General features: G+C 37.4%; 2 protein-coding genes across 2 annotated transcripts in view; both read right to left on the bottom strand.

Moving 5' to 3' along the window:
• The window catches only part of LOC136801228 (mothers against decapentaplegic homolog 3-like), a 32254-nt gene extending 22656 nt beyond the window's left edge, over nucleotides 1–9598 (bottom strand). The window contains exon 1 of the mRNA XM_067057862.1: nucleotides 9266–9598. Coding sequence (XP_066913963.1) covers nucleotides 9266–9437 — 172 coding nt within the window. The 5' untranslated portion in view covers nucleotides 9438–9598. The remainder of the gene's footprint in view (nucleotides 1–9265) is intronic.
• An 866-nt stretch (nucleotides 9599–10464) lies between these two features.
• LOC136801227 (serine/threonine-protein phosphatase 4 regulatory subunit 3A-like) lies at nucleotides 10465–26489 on the bottom strand. The gene is made up of 15 exons (XM_067057860.1): nucleotides 26126–26489; nucleotides 19376–19431; nucleotides 19005–19109; nucleotides 18119–18760; nucleotides 17894–17971; nucleotides 17584–17700; nucleotides 17249–17368; nucleotides 16881–16935; nucleotides 16204–16274; nucleotides 15840–15948; nucleotides 14779–14937; nucleotides 14242–14411; nucleotides 13904–14052; nucleotides 12213–12789; nucleotides 10465–11802 (listed from the first exon to the last, which is right to left on the bottom strand). Exons 1-15 carry the CDS (start codon nucleotides 26322–26324, stop codon nucleotides 11653–11655), a joined length of 2757 nt encoding a protein of 918 aa, XP_066913961.1. The 5' UTR covers nucleotides 26325–26489; the 3' UTR covers nucleotides 10465–11652.
• Between the last annotated feature and the right edge of the window lie 309 nt (nucleotides 26490–26798).

Genomic DNA, 26798 nt, shown 5'->3' with positions numbered 1-26798 from the left:
TTGTACTTGCTGAACGTAATCTTTCTTCACATCAACAAAGTATCAACAACCTGACAAAGCATATGGAGAAACTCCTTGTAAGTGAACATTTTCAAAAGGATGAAACTGATATTGTTACTAAGTCGTACGATGCACTCGCTAAACTGAAATCTACCTACATCACAAAGCTCGAATCAACACTCAAAGTTCAAGAGATAGCCAAGGAGCAGAAATTCCAATCTTCAAAGTTGAACATTAAGCTAACAAAATTCAAAGGGTATGATTCATCTTCGGATTTTTACTCCTTCAAAAGTGACTTTGAGAAATTGCATTCAAAATCAACACCTTCCGCTCATCTTCCTGACCTCATCAAAAACAATTACCTTGAGGGGCCAGCCCTGACCCTTGTTAAGGGAGTTGACAACATTGAAGAAATATGGCGTAGACTTAAGTTATCGTACGGAGACCCAAAACTGCTTTTATCAAAGAAACTGTCTGATATTCAAAACACTACTCGTTTATGGCGTGTCAGAAGTGACCCTGAGAAACAAATTGAGTCACTTAGTAAAATGCTAAACTTCATGAGAGATACAATGAACTTAGCTCAGAAACACCAAATTGAGAACTTTCTTCTTTATGGAAAAACACTTGAGGATGTTTATCAACTTATGGATGACACCCGCCAAACCAAATGGTTTTCCTTTCTTGAAGGGAAAACACTTCATCAATCAACTATCTGGGAGGAATTCATCAAATTCCTAGAGAAAGAAATATCAATCCAACAACTCAAGATGCTACACTGTTCATCACCAACAACAATCAACCCTGGTAAACAAACACCAGGAAATGGAAAGACTTCAGGAAGTGGTAGACAAACATCACCAGGAGGTGGTGGAAGCTCATCACATCTTACAGACAACAAATCTCCAATCATCCAAACAAAGTGCTTCATCTGCGGTGAGAAGGGGCACGTCCAAACCAATGGTCCTAATAATTCCAAGTTGCTACAATACTTCTCCTGTCCAGAGTTTGTTCAAATGAAGCCATCTCAACGATTCAGCACCCTACGCCAAAAGGGTTACTGCACACAGTGTCTGTTTCCAGGCGCTCAACAAGCAAAAGGTAAACATCAAGAAGGACGATGTCAACGCGAATTTACCTGTCCACATCCATCCCATGACGACTACGACATCAAAAAGCATGTTCTCATCTGTCAAGACCATGCTACAACTCCAGAATCCCACCAAGTCCTTCAAAACTTCAAAGAAAGATGTATTCTACGACAATCAAGACTTCAACAATTCTCTAAAGACATCAAACTTGCATTTCACATTGATACAAAATCTCTTTCCTTCAACTCTTCAACTAATTCCAAACAACCATCAGCATCAGATGCTGAGGAGGAGGATAATGATGCCATCTACATTCTTCAAACAATCAATGTTGATGGCCAACAGCTTACGATATTTTTTGATTCAGGATGCAGCGACATGGTCATATCCCAGAGTGCAGTCAAACGTCTGGGGAAGAGAGCAAAGATGGAGTATGGCGGCAACATCCCAATAGGAGGTGTCGGCAATGTAAAAACAATCAGCTCTGGCTCCTACAAAATCAACATTCCACTACATGACGGTCATGACGCACAACTTAAAGGACTCTGTCTTCCAAAGATCACCTCAACCTTCCCTACTTACCAACTCAAACAAGTGGAGGAGGACATCATCAATGCATATCGACAAACCGGATGCAACCCAGAAGATCTGCCATCACTCCCATCATCTGTTGGTGGGGAAATAGACATCATGCTTGGTATCAAATATCAACGCTACCATCCAAAAGAAGTATTCCAACTCAAGACCGGTTTAACAATCTTCCGCTCTTTGTTCAAGAACAGCGATGGCAGTCGTGGTGTTGTAGGGGGCCCTCATTGTGCCTTCAACGTCATCAACCAACATCACCTTGCAATAAATCAAATGAATGCGTTCCTTGCAACCCATCGTCAACTGTCAAGTCAGCAGCTTACAACCCTACCAGATATCGACCTGATTCACGTCAAGGTAGAGAAAGACCATCAACAAGACCTTATGCTAGAGATCGACCAACATCCAACAGCACATGTCACCAGAAATATCAAGATATTTGAAGAAGCCGAAAATTCTGGTAGTCAAATCACGTATCGTTGTGTTCATTGCAGAGACTGCAAAGAGTGCAAAATAAGTGAATCAATTGAATCAATCAGCTTGAAGGAAGAAGTGGAACAACACTTGATCAACCAATCCGTCTCAGTCGATTTGAAGAATTGCGTATCACATGCAAACTTACCACTCCTTCACAACCCAGAGACCAAGCTGGCCAACAACAAACATAAAGCACTGAAAGTCTACTTCCAACAATTGAGAAAGTTAGACAAAGAACCAACCGACAAAGCAGATGTCATCGCATCAGAAGCCAAACTCCAAGCAATGGGATACGTTGACTACGTAGAGAACCTCACACCACAACAACAACATATGCTATCCAATACTAAAGTACTCAATTTCATTCCGTGGAGAGCGGTATGGAAGCCAAACTCCATATCAACACCCTGCAGAATTGTATTTGATGCATCGCAACCAACTGATTCAGGATACAGTCTGAACGACATCCTTGCGAAGGGAACAAACAACATGAACCGACTGGTTGAGATTCTCATACGATGGTCGCTACATCATACAGCTTTCCACACCGACATTAGGAAGATGTATAATTCAGTCCGTCTTCGCGAACATCATTGGTGCTTACAACGTTATATATGGGGAGAAAACCTTGACCAGAAAAAGATCCCAAAAGAGAAGGTAATTAAAACACTTATTTATGGCGTCAAATCTTCAGGAAACCAATCCGAGCGAGCCCTGAGGGAAACCGGACAACTGTCCTCACAAGATTACCCAGAAGTTGCTTCAATCATCATGAAAGACATCTATGTGGACGACTGTCTATCAGGAGAAAAATCAATGCAAATGGCTACTCAACGTGCCGACGAGTTAGAAATAGTTGTCAATCGTGGTGGTTTCTCACTTAAAGGAATCACTTTCTCACACCAAAAACCCAAACCAGACCTGACATCAGATGGAGAAAGCATTGGTGTTGCAGGCATGAAATGGTACCCAGAGGAAGATGTTGTCTCTCTTGATGTCAGCGAGCTCAATTTTGCCAAGAAGGTCAGAGGCAAAAAACCAGTCAAGATCAACAATGTACCAACCAAATTGACTCGAAGACATTGTGTCTCAAAAGTAGCTGAACTCTATGACATATCAGGAAAGATTACACCACTGACAGCCGCAATGAAACTTGATCTCCACCAACTTGTCGATCTTGGTATTGGATGGGACGATCGCATTCCAGACAATTTGAGACCAATATGGGATTCACATTTCAAAATGATGGAAGAAATCTCCTCAATTAAGTACAACCGTGCAATTGTACCAGAAGATGCTATTAACCTAGAAATCAATTCAATCGACACAGCAGATGCTTCAAAGAACATTGCTTGTGTAGCAATTTATGCACGTTTCAAGCGAAGATGTGGAAAGTTTTCATGCCAACTTGTTTTCGCACGTTCAAGACTCATTCCTGATGGAACCACTCAACCAAGAGGTGAACTCCTTGCAGCAACTCTTAACGCGCATACCGGAGAAGTTGTCAGACGAGCTTTTGGCACACACCTCAAATCCAGTTTAAAATTAACAGACAGTCAAATCACTCTCTTTTGGATCAACGGCATCGAAAAGCAACTCAAGCCATGGGTCCGAACTCGAGTTACTGAAATCCATCGATTCACAGAACTATCATCTTGGAAATTTGTCACATCAGAAAACATGATCGCAGACATAGGCACAAGACGTGGCACAACCATCTCTGACGTATCTGCAAACTCAACTTGGTTCAAAGGGTTTGAATGGATGTGCGATCCAGAAGATACCTTTCCAACGAAATCTGTCGATCAAGTCAAGCTCACAAATGAAGAACTCAAATCTGCAAAGAAAGAGCAGATACTCACAATCATCGATCCAATCAACATCCAACCATCCATTCACTTGTCATCAATCAGTCAACGGTCAGAATTTTCAGAATACCGTATCAATCCAATAAAGTATGGTTGGAAGAGATCACTTAAAATCATGAGCACAGCCTATCAATTCATCTCTCACTTCAAATGTCGAAAGAAAAGATTGTCACGTTTCGCTTCACAGCCAATTGAAGAATCAGCACATAAATACTTCTTTACAAAGGCTACAGAAGAAGTACAAGCCTTCTCACCAAAAAGGAAGTATGAAAGAATTTCAACCATGAAGAATGGCATTCTATACTATACTGGCAGAATTCTACCCACAAACAATATAACAGCAACCGGAAAACTCACTAGCATTATGCTCGATCTCACCACAACTTCATTTGTTGTCCCATTGGTGGATAGGCACTCTCCAATAGCCTTCAGCATTATCAATCATATCCATTGGAACCACCCAGTTGCCAAGCATGCTGGTGTCGAAACTGTCCTTCGTTATGTACTTCAAATTGTATACATCATTGATGGTCGGGACCTTGTTAAGCTCATTCGAAGGCGCTGTGAAAGGTGTCGGTACATTGCCAAAAAAACGATCAATGTGGAAATGGGACCGATATCAAATCACAATTTGAACATCGCCCCTCCATTTTTTTCGACTCAGGTGGATTTGTGTGGACCATTCACATCCTACTCAAACTTTCACAAACGTACTACAATTAAAATATGGATGGCAATCTTTTGCTGCACAACTACATCCGCCACCAAGATAAAAATCATGGATGATTATAGCACGCCCGCATTCATCTTATCATTTACACGATTCGCCAGTGAAGTTGGATACCCAAAGTACTTACTACCTGATGAAGGAAGCCAACTTGTCAAGGGATGCGGAACCCTCAAATTATCGTTTCGAGATATCCAAAACCGCCTTTTTCAAGATGTTCTCGTTGAATTTGAAACCTGTCCTGTATCCGGCCATCACATGCACGGCAAGGTGGAACGGAAAATTCAGGAAATCAAGAAGTCCCTTGAAATCAACTTCGATAAGTATCGTTTCTCCGTGCTCCAATGGGAAACCGTCGCCAGCCAGCTGTCTAACACTATCAATGATGCACCATTGGCTCTCCGTGGACATACAGAATTTGAAGTATCTGACATCTTGACCCCCAACAGACTTTTGTTAGGACGCAACAACGACAGAAGTCCAACTTTTCCAGTCGAAGTCACAACTAAACCCGACAAATTTCTCAAGCAAAATCAGGAGCTTTTCAATGCCTGGTTTGAAGTATGGTTAACAGTTCACGTACCAAAACTCATGCATCAACCCAAATGGTTTGACAATTCATTCAATCTGAAAGTTGGTGATATCGTTTTATTCAAGAAACAAGAAAACCTGCTTTGCAATACCTACCAATACGGGAAAATAAAGAACGTTGAGACAAGCAAGGATGGTCGCATTCGCAGAGTTGAAGTCCAATACCGGAACGAAACCGAAAACTTCGATCGTACCACCTACAGAGCAGCGCGTGGCTTGGTAATGATTCATCCTGTAGATGAGTTGGATTTGTACAATGAGTTGATCTTAAATGATATTGACGACAATTGAAATTTTGCATATGCCGGCCGGGCAGTGTAAACTGAGAAACTCGTGAAATACAAAATTTCATGTTTGTGTTCTTCTTGGTTTTATTTTATTATATTCAAAATTTACAAAAATATACAAATTTAAGTTTTCCTTGTTTTTCAGTGTCTTTCTGTTTTTTGTCACATGTGGACAGAGCTTTCTTTAAGGGTCTAGACACATTTTGGAAGTTTTCTTGCATGTCCACTTTGTTCTGGTCTTTGTCCTTTGTTTTGTTCTGCATTTTACATACAATTCAATTTTAGAATAATTTATATAATTTATGCACAAAAAATAATTGATTTATTCATAATTTATTACATATCCACTTTGTTTTTTATAATTTTTGTCCACTTTGCTTTTTGACACAAAACCAGCACTTTGCTTTTGTCATCAGTTGTCAACTAGCTTTTGAGGAGTTAACATCACTCTCAACTTTCAACTGAAGTCAATTCAACTCAATTCAAGATGGCTTCCAGTTAACTCTTAAGCTAAGTTGGGAACATCAATCAGTATTCAATTCAAATCAAATCTCTATTCAAGCTCTCAAGCATACTTCATTCAAGCTCTTCATTTTGTCTAGGATTCTCACCACTACATTTCCTGGCATGCTGGTAAATAGACTTATATTTTACATTTTTCTTTCAACTTAGATTTATACTTTCATAGACTTACCGGGTGGTCCAAAAAAAACTTCCATAAGTTTCAAATTTTGACATAGAGTGCTCTTATTGTGTTATCGACTTCAAATTTCGTATGGGTAAACTTCAACTTAAATCGAGGCACTCCTGAAAATCTCATTGTCAGAAACTAATATTTTGTAAAGTTATGTGGTTTTCTAAAAATAAGGTCAAAATTGACTTGTTCAAAACTGACGTCAATTAGAATTCCTTTTTGTTCGTGAACTCAATGGTTCGTATAAATCATTAAAAAACATCGATAAAGTTTAAGTTATAAGACTTCTTTGCAACAGATTCTTCCACGGTTTCACAATCAATATTGATGTCTAACTATAAAATAATTTGATACAACCACCTTTCTGTTTATTGACAGTTCTCACTCGTGGTAGGAACTCTTTTAGAGCCTTTCTGATTATCTCGCGATTTGAACCGACTTTCTTCCATACCGTACGTATCTTTCTTTTCAACTCATTCTCATCTTTAAAAGGGTTGTTCAATCGACCTTTGTACACCTCTGCCTTGACTGCGTCCCAGAAATAAAAATCTAATGGATTGCAGTCAGGCGAAGAGGGTGGCCAGTCAGTCTTTTTCACAAAACGCTTCCGCAGTCTTTCATCCATGAAATCTTGCACCAAATTGGAACCATGCGATGGAGCACCATCTTGTAAAAAGATCCACTGTTCATGGGTAAAGAGCTTCTCAACAGAAGGGATGAGTTTCTTTTCAAGATGATTTTTGTAATTTACTGCATTGACCTTCATACCACTTTCGTTAACAAAAAATGGTTGGGTGGCACCATTCCATGTCAAACACGCGGAAACCATAACCTTCTTTGATTGACGGTTTGTATGATGACAGAGATTTTCTAAAGGAACGTCCTTCTTGCCTCCCTTGAAATAAACACGATCATTCTGATGATTCAGAGGGACCTCTAGTGAAAAATCTTTTTCATCTTGAAAAGCGCACTTTTCAATGAGGCGTGGATTCCGTTCAAATCGATCTGCAAGTCTCCCAGCACGTTCCGTTCTTCGCTGGCGTGTGACTTCACTCATACGAGGCGTTTTCATTCGTTTAAACTGTTTGTACCCTCTTCGTTTTACTAAACGTTTAACGGAGCTTCTACTTATCCCAATCATGGGCGCGATTTCTTGGGGGCTTATATGCGTTCCAGGGACTTCTTCCTGGGAACATATCATCTCCTCCACAAGATCACCATTTTCTTCGGTTGTAGCTGTAATTGGCCTGCCAGGACCAGGTCTTCTATCCATTGAACTCGTTTTATGAAATTTTTTGACAAGGTTCTGGACAGATCTAAGGACCCAGGATTTGGTGTGATGTTCCTTACAAATCCTATAGGCCGTCCAGCCCTTTTCTTGGATGTCATTTTTGATGATAGCTTTGTCATCTGCTGAAAAAACCATGACGTCGAAGTGCGTTCACTCTCTACTCTTCGTTTGGTTTGAACTGTCGGCTGAAACTGCAAAGTTCGTTAGTTCTGGTTGCAACAATACAATGACTTCATGAGGACATTGCATTGTAATTGCAATGTCTTCATTCAGAACGCGCGCTAAACAAGGTTGATGATTTGTGAATCTTCTGACGCCAATTTTTGAACAAGTCAATTTTGAAACATCATTTATAAATAGCTATAACTTTTGAAATAATTATTTTCTGAATCTGAATTTTCAAGGAGGGACATAAAAGATGTTGAAAATTCACTATGCAAAATTTTAAGTTGATAGCTCAATTAGAGCGCTCTACGTCAAAATTTGAAATTCATGGAAGTTTTTTTTGGACCACCCGGTATACTTTCAACTCAGACTTATACTTTCAACTTAGACTTAGACTTTCAATCAATATCAATTTTCTTTGTACATTGCTGCTAGAACTTAGATTTTCACAAAGTAGGCGTGTCAAATTTGACTTTATTTTTTTGTTCAAGTTATTTATTAGTTATTTATTTTTTCTTTTGTATTCTTTTTTCAGTTTTGAATTCTTAATGAATTACAAAGAGCTTGCAAAGAAATTGGTGCACACCTTTATAACAGGTCTTCGGCGTTAGTTACACAAAATCCATACTGGTACACAGAAAAAAAGTTTGAAGGGTTTAAAGTTCACGGAAAAATGAAACATTTGGTTTGACGTCAACAAAAGTTCAGTCAGGCACATCCTGCCAAATGAACAGGGTGAGCATTTGCATGGGATATTCGTCACCCAGTGTAAATGAGATAGGACGTCTCAGGCTAAAAGTGTGAAAATGAATAAAAATGAACTTCAAACTGAAAAAGGGAAAAAAGGAAGAAAACTGGGAACTTTATTTTTTCGTTAAAAGTTTCTTCAATCTTCGAAGACAAAATTGACCCATGGAAAAAAAATTTCATCCATGCAGTTCTTTGAAATGAAGCAAAATATTTCCAACCCGGTTCAATTAAACTGGGTATTCGGCACTATTACATCACTTTCGTTTTCGACCCCGTTCATTTGCCAATGGTCGCAAGTGAAAAATACCCCGTTCATTTGCCAGGATGTGCCTGACTGAAGTTGCCTGACTTCTGGAGTCGCTAGTAAAGGGAAAGATAAAAGAGGTCGCAGTCGCTAGCCTAGTCTCCAATCCTGATATAGGAGTTTAAGCTTAGACTGATTGACCGACTCTTTTTTTTTAACCTACTGCCTAAAAAACAACGCAAAGCAAAATAAGTTTATAATATTTGAGACAGCCGCCTTTCTTTAAACAAAATATTGAGCTTAAAAGTACTCACCACAGCCTCCTTTTTGTATTCCCATCTTTTAAAGATAGAAAGAAGTGTGGCTGTTGGAATTTGATGGGGGACTGTCATGTCATGTTGAATATAAAATTAGAACTTTTTACAGTTAATTTTGGGATATTCACATTAAAACTTACTGTTGAGACTTCTAAAGCTAAAATATTATATATACCTTGATTAATTACTGCTTTTTCCAGCTCCTGAAGTCCACCATTTTTCTTCAGTTTCTTGACCAAACTTTTGATAGCTTTTTCTGACCAAACGTCTTCTCCGTTTCCAACTTTGTATTGAAGTAATCGTTTTACAATGGGTGCATTGAAAGAAAGAAACATTGTACTGCTCATAGTTTTCCTTCCAGATACTTCAATATACCACACATCTTAATTGAAAATCATAACACACTCTCAAAAAACATGATTATCACTACCAAGAATCCCACTTCTTCAAGTTTCAAGTACCAAAATGGCGGCCGAAGTTGTTTTGATTTAAAAGAGGCCGTTTTCTCGGCCTCTTAGAGCCGCATTTTCACACTTCTACCTTCTACTACGCCTTCGATGCCATCATATTGCCCACCCTTCCATTAATTGTTACCCGCCCGCTCAGAAGTCAAACTATTTTTTCCCGGGATCGTGTGCACGCAAAAGTCGCAACAAAGGAGGAGGGGGGGATGAAGGGTACCCTTGCCCGACCGATGGAGGTGTTCCGCTAAGACCTCAACATGAACCCTAAGTACAATCATGGAGGACAAAGGGGATTTCCCTACAAAATCTTAAACACCACATAAATGATTTCTAAGCGCGTTAAACTACAGTTTGAAAGTAGAGTTTTAACATGAGACTTACGAGCTTAAAATCTCTAGATTTAAAAGCTCAAATTTGCTCCAATAAGGCTCGGAATATAGCCTAGAGACCATCAATCCCCTTCAAAATCGAAATATTCAATGAAAGAAAGTGGAAATGCTAAAGTAAAATAACAATTCTCGCCCGAACTTTAAATTCTGAAAAACGTTAAAATACACTAAAATCTCAATATGTTTCGACCATGATTATAGGAATCGTACGATTTTCCACTTCCACAGGACCCGATCTCGTTCCCTGCGTATCATCAGCTTTTTGGGGCTTACTGATAACCCTGGCATTGTCTGCTTTTATTGAGATCTGGATAAATAACTTTGTGAACGAAAACAGCTTTGTGCGTGGGATTTACCGTACCGATCAAAAAAAAGAAAAATTTAGCGTGTATAAAGTTTAAATGCAAAATCATAAAAAAGGCTAACACACTCTTTTTTGACGAATTGGGTAGGGATGGACAATATAAAAAGTATCGAAATTCTATTCAAACAAGCAAAAATAAATGAAAACTTTTTGTCGATTGTATTTTTCGCATTATCTGACGTTTTCAGTGGAAAAAAGAAGTAAAAACATTACATATTTACATCTGTCAGTCTATTTGTCTAATAATATGATATAAAAACAATGGACAGCCGAGGAGACGGTTCACCTTTCAGAAAAGACACTGATGGCTTTTTGGTAGAACCAAGTCGACGAGAATGAAGCATATATGAAAATCTAGAAAACTTACTCCGTTGGACAAATCAATCTTGTCAAAAAATGTTCTTTTCCCATTTTTCTTTTTAAAGTCGTTAAAATTAGAGCCAAAACATGAGATCGAGAGATCCCCTATGTAACATACAATTGTTTCGAATTTTTGAATGTATAGAGGACGTTATTTAATCGAATTAGTTGGTCGATCGCTCAAATCTAATTTTTAAGATGGGGTAAGAATAACCGAGAGTTTACTGTAGATCATTTAGTAGAGCAAACGTCTTTCGGCTGATCGATCATTAAAGACGGATTAAGTATGACAACGTATATCACCATGGATACCAACCGACAATTCACTCCCCAGAAAGAATAACAAAAGAAGTTCTACTAGAAGACGGCGCCAGGTATAGGGAGTGATCTCGTCGATATACAGGATGACGGAACCAGTCTACTTTGTCACACTTGACCTACTTTGAAAACATGAAAAATTGAATAAAAAATCAGGGTCAATTGTTCCCTAACTAAATTTCGGGACTGAGGGGAGCTAAAACCAAGATAAAATATCCTTGAGTATCATTAGAACAGGAGAAACAGTCGTGAGATTAAAAACATTCCGCATTTTTTACAGAAAACGTAAAAACATTGTTCAATTTTTTGCCACCAATTTCAAAATCATATCAAAAATTCCATTTCGTTTCATTATATCAATCATTCGACAGCAGTAAGGGTACATCCTTCTGACGGGCGGCGTTTGAGCGGGCGAGCGCGGGTGGGTATCAATTCTCGTTTTTTGAAGCACAAATAAAAAACATTCGTCAAAGAGTTATATCCACAAGAAAATTCCATTCTTTTAAAATTTCCCAAATATCAAGGATCCTTCTACGGACAAGAATTGTCCAGAGCTTTCTAACCTGAAGAAAGCTATCGTACTATGGCGAACTTTACGTCGATTCCAGCGACCGATCGCTCGAGAAAGAAATGCCTTTCAACCAATGGCCACAACACTGATCTCTATTCAACTGGAACTTATACGCTGCTTCTTTGCCGGTGAAATAGGGACTTCGTTTTCGATGGGCGGGGTAGCGGTGGGCGTGTTGTTTTGAAGGCAGGATTCTTCATCCTCGTCATCATCATCACTGGGATAATCTACCAGACCTCCCAACAACTAAAAAGAAGGTGAAAATAAAGTTTTATCAATATGACATACGTAGAAATTGAAAATACGGTCATTTTGTCATTCAGAGAAATTGAAAACGTCACACAATAGAAGAGCCCCCCCCCCCCGCAGACCTTTAATTCACGCAATCCCTCAATTTTATTTCGAAATTCACGCATTCACGCACTCTTTTTTTCGAAATTCACGTAATTACTGTTCACGCAAAGTTTTATAGTTCACACATCCACGCAGCTTTTTTAAAATCTTCACGCATTTACGCAAGTGAAAAAGCCCATTCAAGCAAACCGCTGGTGTATAGAAGAAATCCACTGATCACTATCTCTTATTACTACCAAGTGAAGTCGATTTAGGTAAAATCAAGCTTAAAAACGTCATGAGCGACAAAGAAAAAGCCCTACCGGTTTCGTTTTAGCAGCAGGCGAGGAATCGTCGACCTCCATCGGCTGATCGCCGGTCGTTTTCGGTGTATCGCCATTCTTAAGTTCGTCCGCGTGATTCGCCAACGAAGATATAGTGGAGTTGATTTTGATCTGAAACTTGTTCTGAATCAAACGATTATTCATCAAGGGTTTATTATTAAATGTCTTGTTATTCGTAGAAAATACTGAATCCGATTTTTCCGTATCGGAATTATGATTCGGTTGGCTGTTTATATGATCGATAATCGGGGAATTATTATTATGTACAGGACTTGATGGTCCATTTGTAGCATTGTGAGTCTCAGAAGAGTTCTTGTTATCTAAAAGTTCGACATCTTTGAGTTTGGCACTGAGCGGTTTGGTGGTGGCGCCATCGGCGATCTCAGTAGAAGGGGGAATGGTTTGATCGGTCGGAAGTTCTGGTAGTTCATCATCATCATCGTCAGAACGAAACCAAGCCTCTTCGTACGAGTCCATCGTTCGATCGTCACGTTTCTCGCGTGATGAAGGCTGATCGTGAATAATACCACCGCCACCGTAAGCGTACCCAGAATCTCTAGAAGATGCATAACAAAATACCGTATTACTTCGAATAAACGCCCCTCCCTTAAGGAAAATTCTTCAATAAACGCCCTCTTCGAATGAACGCCTCCCCCGTACTTATACATATGTGTTGATCATTGTATTGAAACTAATTTTGACCCATTTTTACCCATTTCCAAAATGACATATAATAACTGAAAGAGAACGAAAGGGAACAAGTGATACTTTTATGGACCTACCTGGTTATGCATTTAACACATATAATTGATATCTACGTGAGCATGACCGTTAAACAATCATTCACAACACAAGTAGTGACGATCTATTAAAATTAGTCGTTTGTTTCTTATAAAAAAAAAAGTTTAGAAACCAAAATTTCATGCCCTTGAAATATTCTTTCATATTCAAGACTTCGTGAGCAAGAAATACATCTATCTTATCAAAAAATTAAGTAATTTGGCTAAGAACATTTATGTATCCTTATTAATAGCGATTCTTATAGATAAACATGCGTTTTTTAGCTAAAAAATTCTTTTTTTACAAAAATCTGCTTGAGCCATCTTTTACCTACTTTCATGCAAAAATCACATTTTGGCCACCACCATTTTGCACCTTTATACCAAAAATCAAAAGATTCCTATGATTCAATCCTGAGAATAGTTGGTAACAGACGAACGAACGGACGGACGAACAAACATAGGTTAATTTATAGGACCTCCACCGGGGTAGGTCAAAAAATAAGGTTCCCATTCAATTTATTAAAGTTTAATAAACGCCCCCTTCTTTTAAACGCCTTCTCCAATAAACGGCCCTCCTAAAATCCGAAACATTTTTTCGCAGTAATACGGCTAGGGCAGTGATATATTTGGATGAGGGGAGAACAGAAAGAAACTTGCAAAATGTAGACATATTAGAGTAAAGAGTGAAGACCGTTTTTAAGAGATAATCTAAATTTACATTAATTTGCATTTCCCGTGTGGAAAAAACCTCCATGCATTGAAAACGGAAAACGCTTTGCAAGCAGAATCCGCACCGAATTGAATACGGCTTTGAGCCAGACATTAAAAAAAATTCCTTTGAGCAACACGATGGTCAGCCGTGAGCATTTACGGAGCTCAATTCCTTACCTGTCTTGGGAATCATCCAGCCTTCGTTTCTCTTGGTTTTGATGTTCATAGCGGACAGCAAGTGCCGCGAACGTGTCAACATACGTGATATCTCGAAATGCTTGAATATGATTTTCAACTATGTAGGCTACCAGACTTTTTATGTCCTCCTGTAATGCAAAAGAAAGATATAAAACACCACGAACCCAAGTATCTTGAACAGATACAAACATTATCTTTTAAAAATCTATAGAACAGTCTTGGACTTGAGTAAGGCGCTTTTCTTTCTGATCAGATCGAGCAAAAACCATTATGAAGCGAAAGTCAGATTGTAAATTGTCGAAAACCTCGAAACTTACATTTAAAATGAATTGGAAAAGTTCTAAGATGGCGGAGTTGAGAAGATTGTATCGTTGTCCATTGACAAGGAAAGCTTGCACAATGGGTTTGAAGAGTCGGCCGACAATGATGTATTTGTTGTACATATCGTCCTTGTGTTGGATGATGCGACGACAAAATCGTAACGCCGCTGAAAAGGAGGAAAGTGTTAGTTGGATTTAATCAATGAAAGAAACAGATTAAGATTGTTTAGATTGTTTAGAACTCTTGGTTGCGTGCTGCGTGTCACCCTTATAGACGATGAAAACCCTTTTATGATTTTGCATTTTTGAATGGCGGAATCAAGTTATTTGCTTCCTTAAAAACCTAATGGTTTCATTTGAATTAAAATGGCAAGGCTGAAATCTCTTAACAAATTTAGTATCACCTTTTTCAGCGTGACAAAGTATATAGGACTATTATGTTTGGTTGTAGAAGTGTTTTCGTGGTGATTGTGTCTACGGCCCAAAACATGTCACGAGTGTCAAAAATAACAAGAAAAAAAACAGAAGACTTACACAGAGCGAGAAATTTGTGTCTGGACTGTAAAAGAACGAGAACACGGCGTAACATATCTTTACTGACGATGTAATTCTTGATAGAAGATTGATGATGTTCCACGCAAAAAGTCAACAAGTTCACAATGTTGTCAAACACTGTCGCACGCTGGAAGTCGTCTAAGAGGAAAAGTGTCAGAAATTGAGGTTAACAGCCAAATTAGCAAAACACGAACCAAATGAGGCTAAAAAAATAACCTTAAATGCATATCCCCATGCGAACAATTGGCGGTGTTTGTAATATTTACTCATGAATTTAGCCTGGGTATCCAGACCATAAACTTTTTCACAGCCTAGTTTTTTTTAATTTTCGTCTATCGTATACGGTCCGATTTACATAGATCGTCTGCATTCGAATCTAAGGGTGCATGTGGCGATTGGTTGATGCAAGTGCTCAATAGCTTTTTCGAGGGTTTTCCATACGCCCACCCGCCACCTTATAGCGCCCAAATAATTTATGCAAATTGGCGAGTCATCCAAACAACTTTTTGTGAAGAATGAAGAAAACCAAAATATTGCAAAATCAAAAAGGCTCACTGAGTGGTTGTTTGCATGTGGCTGGTTTTGTATTGTTGTTTTAGGCAGGTTTGACAGTCTGTGAGAATTTTTCAATTTTTTTATGTAAATATTTTGCTCATCCACCTGGATTTCCAAAGTTTTAAGGTTTTGTCAACAAGGGTTTACTCGCACACAGTATCAAACAAACTGTATCAGACTTTTCACCACTTTAAAATAGGCCATTTCATAGTCGTGAAGCAAAATGAGTAATCAGGACAACTGCGCGCGAATGATGACTTACTATTTGTTCAAAGTTTTGAAATTTTTTGAATATTTTTGCGTCTAGCCAACAGAAAGCCGTTATGGAGGCTCAATCAGTCCTGATCACCGATGATCCATTTCGACTGCGAAATGGCCTATTTTAGAACTATGTATGTTGAGGTGTTTGTTCAGTCTGGATACCCTATCAAAAATTACGAAGTAGGCATCAAAATTTCCTCCTCAATCAGTGAGAGACAAGATACCTTTTCCGACCAGTTCATCCGTGGCAGTAACAGCAAGTACGGGAGACGTCAGAACGTGCATGTTGTGACGATAAAAGAAACTCAAGAATTCCGAACGTTCAATCGTGCTCTGAAAATGAAAACAAGATTTAAAAAGACTAAAATAACTTTCCTTTTTTGAAATCTTTTTGAAATCCCTTCGGGTGTACCAAGCAAAGAAAAGCTGAACAGATAAGGCTATTTACATCAGATCAACTTGCTGTTTAATGAGCCCCTCCAAGCTTCTCAAAAGAGAAAAAAGAATGGTTCGAAACCTCAAATTCCGCTAACTTCAAGATAATTATATTGACTTCGCCAGATCAGAAAATAAACACAGTGAACTTACATTAGCCGTTTGACACATGTTTTCAGGGTCCAGCAACGTTTGTAGGGTCTGCAGTAGGATGACACTCATACCTAAAATATCAATTCAAGTAAAGTTCAACTTAAGAATAACTCTTCATTGCGAAATTGCAAGAAATTAGACATTGACATGACATGAAAAATCATGACCTGGAAATCATGGCAAAGGATGTAAGAGACGGATGTAATTCCGCAAACCAGACGTTGATACTAAGATCATACTAAAGATGATATCTTTAGGCGTACAAACTTTCCCAAGTAGAAACTTTCCCGATTTTCGCGAATTTTACCCTTTTATGCGAAATTAAATGTCTCTGAAAAGTCTTGTAATGGCCATTAGCGAAAACTTTAAAGCTTTTGAAAAAATAGATGGCACTTTTTAGCCTGTTAAAGCCTCATATGTCAAAAGAAAAAAGCTTCAATCTAATTCAAGAAACATTCAGCCTTCTGAGCCACTTTTTTCATGTAAAATTTTCGTTTTCATGTCTTGATTCCCAAATTTTTAAACTCGTGAAAAAGATTTTTCCGTCAAATTCGCGAAAATTAATGTCGTAAATTTTGCGACTTTTCTTCCTCGCAAAAGTTTTTGCTCACGACAGTTTGTCACCTAAAGTAGTTAGTTAGAACAATTTGCGCAGGAACTATGCGGACAAGTCTCACCTTCAGTTTCACAGTTGACGAGATGACTGATCATGACGTTCAACATCATTGTATCCTGTAAACAAACAAAAACATCAATCAGTCAAATACAATCAATCACCACAATCCTTGGCTGGCTTAATAAATACATTTCTTTTAAAGGACCAAACAGAGGAAAACGAATTTAAAAAGGAGGCCTTTTAACTCTAGCTGCAGATCTTATAGTTCCCTGTGACCCACAACCAGTAAGAGCAGTATGTATAATACTCAAAATTATTATTATACAAATTATTTCTTGTGAATAATTTAGAAAGGGTGTTGGTACTGATTAGACTAAAGCGATCGGAAATATCCAAGTCGACAGGAGGAACATGGTTAAGATTAATCACCTCGTCAATGGTGTAAGATGCTTCACGGCAAACATAGATTCGAATGATGGATGGAGTACACTCAGTGATGGTGCAAACAATGTCTATTAATGCTTGCTGGATGTCTTTGTCATCTATGTTCTACACATCAAAAGAAGTTGAAAAAACTTGTTGTTATTAAAACTAAATAAAAAGTACCATGTAGGGGACAAGTAGGGTTACTGCTAAACTACTAGGACCTACTGGGATACATGGAGGGAGAAGTAACCTAACTTGTGGCAAAGGATAAGTTGAAATGCATGGAGAGTATGAAAGGTTCGCGTTTAAGGTAAAAGCACAAGCTAACTATAATTTACCAAGAGTTGTTCGATAGACTGCAACATTCCAATATTTGCCAACATTTTGATGAATTCTTCTCGTCTTGCTGGTTGCAGCGATTGCGAATAAACACAAAGCTCTTTCAATAGAAGAATCTAAATATAAAAAATTGCTAAAATGTCAAAGGTTACCAAGTTTCATGTTTTCAGGGTAAGAATTCGAAAAAAACCCTGAATGGATGGATTATAATTGCATTATAACCACCTAATAAAGCAGTATTAACAAGGGATTTGTGGTAGTGGCAAGCACCACAAAATTTATTGGGATTGTTGTAGTGTATTATCTTACAATGTCTTTCCTTTTGTCGTCAGATACTTCATCATTCGTCAATTGTTCGAACAACTCATCAAGAAAATGTTGATCCTCCTGTTCATCAAGAAGTTGAGAAAAAGTATGATCGAAGAGTGATTATATAAATGAAAATTAGAAAGTTTTAAACACATTTTCCTCAGAAGTGAGACATTTTTAACTTTTGCTTAAAAACAATGATACAGAAATTCAAGTTTGGCTTACCTTTATTAGGTCAATAATTTGGACTTTATTGAAGAAAATAAAGGAACTCAGCGTTGTACCAGTCTCATCAAAAATCAATGGCACAGGAATTAAAATGTCTTTTATATATTGAACTCGAAAAGTCTGATGGATCTTAGCAAGTAGTTCTTTGTTTGCAATTGGAATCACTTCTTTAAATTGGACACGATCATTGATATGCTCTCTATGAGGTGTCCGCGTCGTCTTTGAAGGATCGTACTCAAGTATACCAACAATATCCAAAATGTACTCTTGAGAAAACATCGTTTCAAATATTGCATTTTTTTCCAACATGAATAAAGTCTTGAAAATACTATAAAGTGTATGAAGTGCGTCAGTATTTTCCAGGTCTTCGCACATATGAAAAATCTCTATCAACTTTGGAATATATCCTTGGGCTTCTAAAAGTGTTACTAGATCATCATGGAGATTTTTGCTTTGTAAATAACGTTGTAATGTTTCATTCAAGGCATTAAGTTTGCTGAATTCGCAAGGAGGAATGGCAAGACTTTCTTCTGAGCTCAAATCCATACCAAGACCTTGGCCGTGCATATCAAAATCTTGGTCATCCAGACCTTTGTAAGCATCCCCATTTTTATCACTACGTTCCAATTTCAATTTAGTCTGAGAAAAACAGAACACAATAATTAGAATCAAAATGTTTTATAATAAGATCATTCCTTGAAAAGGCTAATCTAAATAAGTATGAACGTCATATTTCCAAGTGATATCTATATTGGAAGTTTGGTGGCTTGAAGTTTTACAGTTTCGAGAGATTTTCATTCGATCATTCTTATCAAAAGGGCTGTCTGGAAAAAACGTATTTTGCTATTTATGAGTAAGAAAATTATGCCTGCTAAAAAAATACCTCCTCAATATGAGTTAAAAAATCATCCCTATTTTCTTGGTCCATAAAACTAAGCGCAAATGTTTCTTTCGGGCCATCGACTTCTGTCCAGAGAATTATGACATCCTACAAAAGAAATAAAAGATAAATATTTTTGACTAATGATTATTGATAAACAATCAGATTGTTTAGTTTTTTTGACAGGTCGTGGTCTGTACAAGTTTTAAATACAATCTTTATAAATTTTATCTGCCTGAAAAGGAAGGTAGTCCAAAAAGTAATAAGATTAAAATGCAAACATATGTTAGTTAAATTAATTGAGGATGGAAAGCAAAAATATAGTTTGTCATTGTGTGTTCATAAAAGTAAAATTTGTATAAAATATGCCTTACCCCTTGTTCCTGATATTGAACTCTAGTTGAGACAGGATTTCTAAAGATGACTGAACCTAAAAAAACAAAAAAATAGGTTGTATCAATTCTATATACTTAAAGTAGTGTGTGAGTGAGCTGCAGGTTTGCCATTTTGAACATTACCCTGTGGATGCTGCAAATAATCCAGTTCTTAAGGGAACTAACTTTTACTGTAACTAACTTTTTGTGGTAGCTAATTTTTGTGGAACTAATTTTTGCGGGAACTAATTTTGTCTACTGTGAAAATTAGTTCTGTGAAATACAATTTTCGTTGAAAATCAGTAAAAACCCCTAGAAAAATGAAAGAATTTGAACAAAAACTAGGCGCCAACTGTGAAAATTAGTTTCGCAGAAAACGCATACCCTCGCATCACGAAAATTAGTTCCCTTAAGGTATTGGTAACATTAGGCCTTGAGGTTGACTTTAAAAGTTAGCAGAAATTTTGATCAACAGGAAAAATACAGTACCTCAAGTTTGAAAAGAAGTTGAGTTTGTTGACCTCTCATGAGATGGAAAATTGTTAGGAGAATATATTTGAATAAGTTGTAGAAAAAGATTTTGTAAATTAACTTTGTCTGGTTTGTTGGGTCCTGTGACGTTATCAAAACAGGAAATATGCATTATCTCAAGATTGGAGACAGTGTTGCAACTAGGTTTTGTGAATGTGGACAGAAACCTTAGGATTAGATGGTCATTTGAACCAAAAACCCTCTTACTGGCAAGACAGAAATGATACCGGGTGTGCCACAAATAAGTTACCCTCTTTGATTTGATATTGTAGGCAGTAGAAAAGAGATTTTCAAAGATTGCGACTGGAGAGACATTTCGCTCGTTGGAATTTTAATTTATAATTTTACGTGCTAGAATATCAGAGGCTGTGATTGAAGTGTCGAAGGCTATAATCAAAGGGTTGAGTGAAAACCTTAAGACACAAAGATCTTAAGCAGAATGGCTTGAATGAAATTTTGCGTAAAAAGATGGTCAAAGATGGAATTTTCCAAACGGCATCGGGGCTATCGATGGGAAGCATACCCATATTCCGCTTTATTGAACGAACATTATGCTTAATGTTATTGTGGAAAGTTTTGAGAAAAAATGTGAATTTATGAATTCATAAATGAATTTATTTCAATCGTTTTGAAATATTATGAAGCAAAATGCTCTCTGAAAATAATTGACGTCAATTTTTGAACAACCCACTTTTGACCTCCAATTTTTAGAATCTTTTAACTTTTCGAAAAATTGTTTTCTGAGAATGAAATTTTGAGGGGTGCTCAGAGTTATGCTAAACATTGCCTGTACCAAATTTCAAGTCAATAGACCCACAAAAACAAGCTACGTCAAAAAATGAATTTTATGGACACTTTTTTTTGCAGGAACTATAAGGGGACAGACAGTATAGTGCTATTAGCGATGGTTGGCCCAGAGTACGAGTTTCTTTATATTGAAGTTGGTGTAGATGGGTGTAATTCTGATGGAGGGATATGGGACCAATGCAAATTAAAACAATCACTGAAAAATGGAGCCCTTAATTTACCCTCATCACAAAGTTTGCCTGGACGTAGAATAAAAATCCCTTTTGTTGTAACCGATGATGACGCATTTCCTTTAAAGAGCTATCTGATGAAACCTTTCCCCCAAAAAGGTCTTTCTGTACAAAAACGAATCTTTAACTACCGTCTTTTCGGAAAAAGAGGATTTCAGAAAACGGATTCGGAATCTTGGCTAATAGGTGGCGTATCTTTTGTAAACCTATAGCTTTAGGCCCTGAAAAAGTAAGAACCATAACTTTGGCTACCATTGCTTTACATAATTGGCGAAGAAGCTTATCTTCAATCGGAAAGATCTATTTGACCGTGGGCTTAGTTGACCAGGAATCTGCTAAAGGTGAATTAATTGAAGAATCTGGAAGCGGGATCTGGTTTCCAATCATTAACGACCTACATGGGAATCCTTCAACAGACATAGCAAAATCGATCAGAGAAGAATTTACAGATTATTTCATCTTGGAAGGGGCAGTTAACTGGCAATGGCAATCTGCAAGAGTTGACATTTGACACTGATCAAAATTCACAGAAAACTTTATCATTTGACTGTATACAAGTCAAAAACCTGTTTAGAAGCTAGAATAATATTTCAATAAGATATATTATCATCTTTTTCCTAATATTTTGAGTTATTCAAGAATGGAAATGCCACAGGGGACAGATTTATATAACCATGAACTGGGAAAGTTTATCTTTAATCAGAATAAAAATGTATCTATATCAAACTCAAAAAATGTTGTTGTATGTTTTCAAGTGTTAGTAGTTTACAAATGAGTCATTTGAGTATGTAGAGCTGGGGGAGAACAAATTTCTTTCTGTGTGAACTGGGCTTGTACCTTGTAACATAGAGGTGAAATTTTCATCTTGGTCACCTCGTAACATAGGGGTGAAATTTCCACCTTGGTCACCTTGTCCGGGTTGAATTTCAAACACTGTTTTTGTTGTCGCCAAGGAGGTAGCTTTTTGATGCTCGTACTCAAAAAATAAATCCATGATTTGTCCAATCACAAGACTCACATTGTAAAAGATGATCAGCAACAAGTTTCCCAAACAAGTTGGCTCTAGCTTCGAGTTGACTTGAATTGAAGGCGTTGGTTTAGGTTGTTACTGTGCAAATTGGGACTGTTGGATTCTGGGCGGAGCCGATAACGAGTCAGCTAAAGCCTTCCAAAGCTGTGTTTTTGCCGCTTGCTCTTCTGCTTTTTCTTGCTCTCATATTGCTTCATTGTTTCTTGTCCTTTAGATTTCTTTTTAGGCGGTGCTGGGTCATCTGACTCCTCATTGTGTTGACAGATTCGTCGATTCCACAGGTTACATCAACAAATTCCATGATGGCAAAGTAATTCCACTGTGAAATATAAACTTCATCAAGTCAAAAAGGAAAGGCAAAGAGAAGAAGCATCAAGGAACAAGTCTTGACCCTGACTCGGGATATGGTGTTAACCATATTAAACATGCTTGTTTAATCTCGTCCATAGTAAATTTATCTTTGTAACGTACCCTAACTTTGTTCATCAACGCCTCCCTCAAAGTTATATCTCTATAATCCTTAGATAGGGTGGTTCCACAACGCAGGATGGTCTCTGTAAAACTCGATAAGCTCCTCCATTTCAGTTTCGCTAAAACTTGTTTTCTTCTTTTCTCGATTAATCTCCTGAATCAGAAATTGAATTTCATCTTAGAATTTCCACTTTTTGAGGGGTATATCTGATGATTATGCAGCATGTTCGGTGGTTTTCTTGAGTTCTCGGACAAAAGAGGTGTGCAGAGAGTGGAAAGTTTTGTCGAGTTGTTCAGTAGAAAAATTATCATCAAATTGTTCCACAAGCTTTGCTTTCAACGACTCCTTCATTGGTTTTGATTTGTTGTATGGGTTTGTACCATTCCAGAGTGGAGGCTTTCAAACACCATATACAATTTCCTTCTCAGCTGTGAGAAATTTCATATTTCATCCAACCAAAAAAATAATCTTTTATTAAAAATTCTATTCCATACATCACTAGGTACTCTTCGAGTGTTTTAAACAATAGGAAAAAAGAAGAAAAGTAAAAATTTCTCCTTTTTTTTGGCAGAAAGAATTGCAGAAGGCTGCAACAAAATAGATCTGATCTATTTTGTTGCAGCCTTCTGCATTTTTTTTTTGCAATATTTTTTTGCAATATTTTTTTGCGTTTTTATTGCGTTGCAGAAAAGATTGCAGAGAATTCGACCTGGCTACACTCATTTTTTTCGAGCACTTGCAATGCAATCTAGATTGCGTTGCAAGCGCCTGAAAAAATTGCTCAGTGTAGCCTTAGCTTAAGTCATTCCCTTAATCCCTCCTCATTAACCAAAGGAATCAGATGATGAAGCTAATGAAGACACAGTACCATTTAGGGCAGCAATACCAATGGAATCTATTTTGCTTCCTGATAATGAAATAAATACTCGTATAAGATCTCTTAATCCTCAACAAAGAGAAATTTTTGACGAAAGAATTGAAATCCCCAGCAATAAAGAGTATGGGATTATTAATCCCCGTCGAGTTTTAGTCCGTTATTTTTACCCCCACTGGCTGAAAAAATCCCACCGGGTCTGTGAGAAGGGGGTGTCTTTAAAAAGATCTATAGTGATACAGTGGAGAGTGAGTGCACATTGAACAATATTAATTAAATATGCAAAAGTTGTTTATCAAAACGCTTTATTAAAAACAACTACATTCCTCTCTCTTTGAAATTCAAAAGAGAAGATAAATGTCTAGACTTGTAAAATGTAAAAGGAATTTTTTCGCATGTGCTTCTCACTCGTTACTAAAGATAATAAACATGTGCAATGAACCGAACATTTGTTATGACGTAATAGCCAGAGAGAAAGAAAAATTACTCAGCAACAATTAACGAAGAGATTTTCTCTTCAGCAAAAAGGCAAGCAAGGGAGTTTCTTCTTTTATGATGCCAGAGAGAAAAGCGTGGAAAGATTGAGAAAGAAACTTTCTTTTTTAAAGAAGTTTTACTGCACGTGCGATGCATCGCACGCCTGAATTGATTTTACATATTTTACTAGTGTGCTGAATCGCACGCCTCAGTGCCTTTGGGGCGTGTGTGGAGGCGTGCGCGTGCGATCGCACGCCTCATATGCCGAAGCCTGTAATTGAATGTAATCGACAATCAATCAAAACAATCGAACATAGTCAACTATCAAACCAATCTAACCTTACTCGAACGCGATCGAACACAATCGAATATTACCCAGGAATCGGTCGTTCGACTGAGATTCGATTACATTCAACAATCGAATCGCATTCGATTACGTTTGATTCGTTCGATTGCACTTTTTGTTTGAAGTTGTTCGATTGACACCGTCTGGTTATGTTTCATGGATACCGTGAGTGGTCCTAAATCCGACAGCCATGCCTAAATTTGACAGCCATGCCTAAGTTCCACCCCCCCTCTAAATAACTGCTATGAAAAAAATTCTATGTTTACAAACATTCCCTCTCCAAGTTGAACAATAAACTAAAATATTCCAATAACTCTCAAAACAAAATATCTAACAAGATGGCTATAATTTCAAGATGTCAATTAATGTGATAAAAAAAGTGTGAGTTGTAAAAATAATTACATATATTATTCTGAATCCGTTGCTTGTGTGATTTTTATGTAGGGAGAATGAACATGTATGTTTTGTTACTACTTAAATATATAGATAGATAGTTTAAATTAAAACGTTAACAATTTTGTAATAAAAGATTATATGTTTTGTATAAGAAAGCAATTATTGTTATATTTGATTCAATTGGTTCAATGTATCAAATCTCTCAGTTTAGTTGACACTTTGGTATCTTCATTGCGCCACAGCAGCGAGAGGCAGTCAGGACCTCTTTGGTCTTTTTTAACATTAGTTCGGATAGAATAAAAACATACCTGATCAACACAACCAAACCTTCTGTCTTGCGTTTACTCTTTCCTTCCCAACAACTTTCGTTTTTGCTTATGTAGGTTTTAAAATCCACAAGTAATGAACCTCTTATAGCTTTATCTGAATAAATCTGTTTGAAAACCTTTTGTCAGGTTTCATTCCGTACGTTTTTTATCCACGTTGTGAACCGGTTTCCCCGATTTCCCGATAATTAAAAATTGGAACTTTCCCGTGGGCGCGATTGGGCGTACCGCCATCGCGAAATATTTTTCGTGAAAATTTACCGTATTCTAACGCTAATATAATCTAGATAGGAAACAAATATTAAATTTGCTCTTTTTTTTCTCGTATTTCTAAATTTCAAGATAAAAAGAACTATCTACGAATTATTATTATTAACGGGTGTTGAATCGACATTGACATATTTAATGATGTCATAATCAATGCCGTGCATATTTTGTCAGCACCGTGCATATTTTGTCAACATCCTTTTCATTGGATAAATATCACTAAAATATACAAGATAAGTAAACATAAATTTATCGCCCGCGAGCACGGCTTAGCTAAGCGCACCTCTCTTATTCATTATCTAAGAATTGAAGCGGGCAAAGATTACCGCGCGGCTGATAGCGGACGAAGGTTTTTTTGAAGATATTTTCAGTTATAATCCAAGGTAGAACAAACTAAACATAGAAAGGGAGTATTTTTTAGTGCTCTATACAATGATCGGTATTTTTTTTGAATTCTATGTTTAGATTTTTCTACCCAGCCCCGTTGCTATATACGTGCGCCCTGTTGCTAAGACCTTTGCTTGAAATCGAAAGCGAAACCAAGATTATTTAGCGCACACTGCCGTTTGCGTAATATCGATAAAGTGAAATGAGGTCCTGACTAACTGGCGAGAGGTTTGTTTTTATTTTAGTTTGTCTATCTTTGAAAGACCCCATCGGGTTTAGGCAGTGCTGTAGGATTTAGGACCACTCACGGTATTGATAAATGGGATATTGGACACAAACTTGAAATGCACATCTTAAAGAGAAAATTTATTTACATTTACGTAAGGAAAAGTAGTTGAAAATACACACTGCACCCAATGCAGTTGCAATCAATCAAATCAATATAACTTCTAGAAGAAAATTTTGTCACCACCTTTCTTGGTCTTTCTGCTTCTCCTGTATATATTATCTGAAAGAAAACTACTTAAACTTCTGAAACAACTGGAGCCAGTTGAAAAATATGGCCTAAAAATGCTAAAAACGACAGAAAGTGGAAAATAAAACTAACCATCTTCTTCTGAATTCATCAGCATAATCATTCCCCCATAATAGTTGCTTCTAAAATAATCAGAATCAGAATTTGGTACTATATTGATATCACCAACTCCAAGATCTTTCCAAGCTGGCTCTCCTCCAGATTCTTGCTCTTGTGCCTTGTATAATTTGACTCTTTTTTCCAGAGTCCTGGCTTGATGATACCTATTCATCTTTCTTTGATTTCATTGATGCATTCTGAACGAGATTGCAAACGATCCAAAATTGGAATTTACTTTAGATTTTCCAAAACATTCAACAATAAAGTCAAAATATCAGAATTGTCCGCCAATTTGAAATTGATTCCATTGCTAAACGCACCAAGGTTCGGAAGAAGCAAGATTCTAGCCTTGGTCCGACTATTAAACTGAAATATTCCCGTATAAACATAAGTTCAATTATTGTATGCGGACGATCCCTGATGTTTCAGCGTACTTTAATAGGATCGACAACGTCATTTCAACTGAGCTTATACCCGCTATCACCGGTGGAATTGTACCCTCAGAAATTGAGCGCAAACTTTTCTCTCTCCCGCCAAGCAAAGGAGGACTTGGAATCCCAATATTCAGTGAACAAGCAAATTTTGAGTTCGCCAATTCGTGCTTAGTTACCGAGGCACTTCAAAACGATATTACAAATCAAAACAC

This window comes from Clytia hemisphaerica, unplaced genomic scaffold (genome assembly GCF_902728285.1).
Source record: "Clytia hemisphaerica strain Z4C2 unplaced genomic scaffold, Clytia hemisphaerica genome assembly, whole genome shotgun sequence".
In the NCBI taxonomy this organism is placed as follows: Eukaryota; Metazoa; Cnidaria; class Hydrozoa; order Leptothecata; family Clytiidae; genus Clytia; species Clytia hemisphaerica.
The sequence above is the reverse complement of the archived record's forward strand: the minus strand, read 5'-3'. Positions and strand labels throughout refer to the sequence as shown.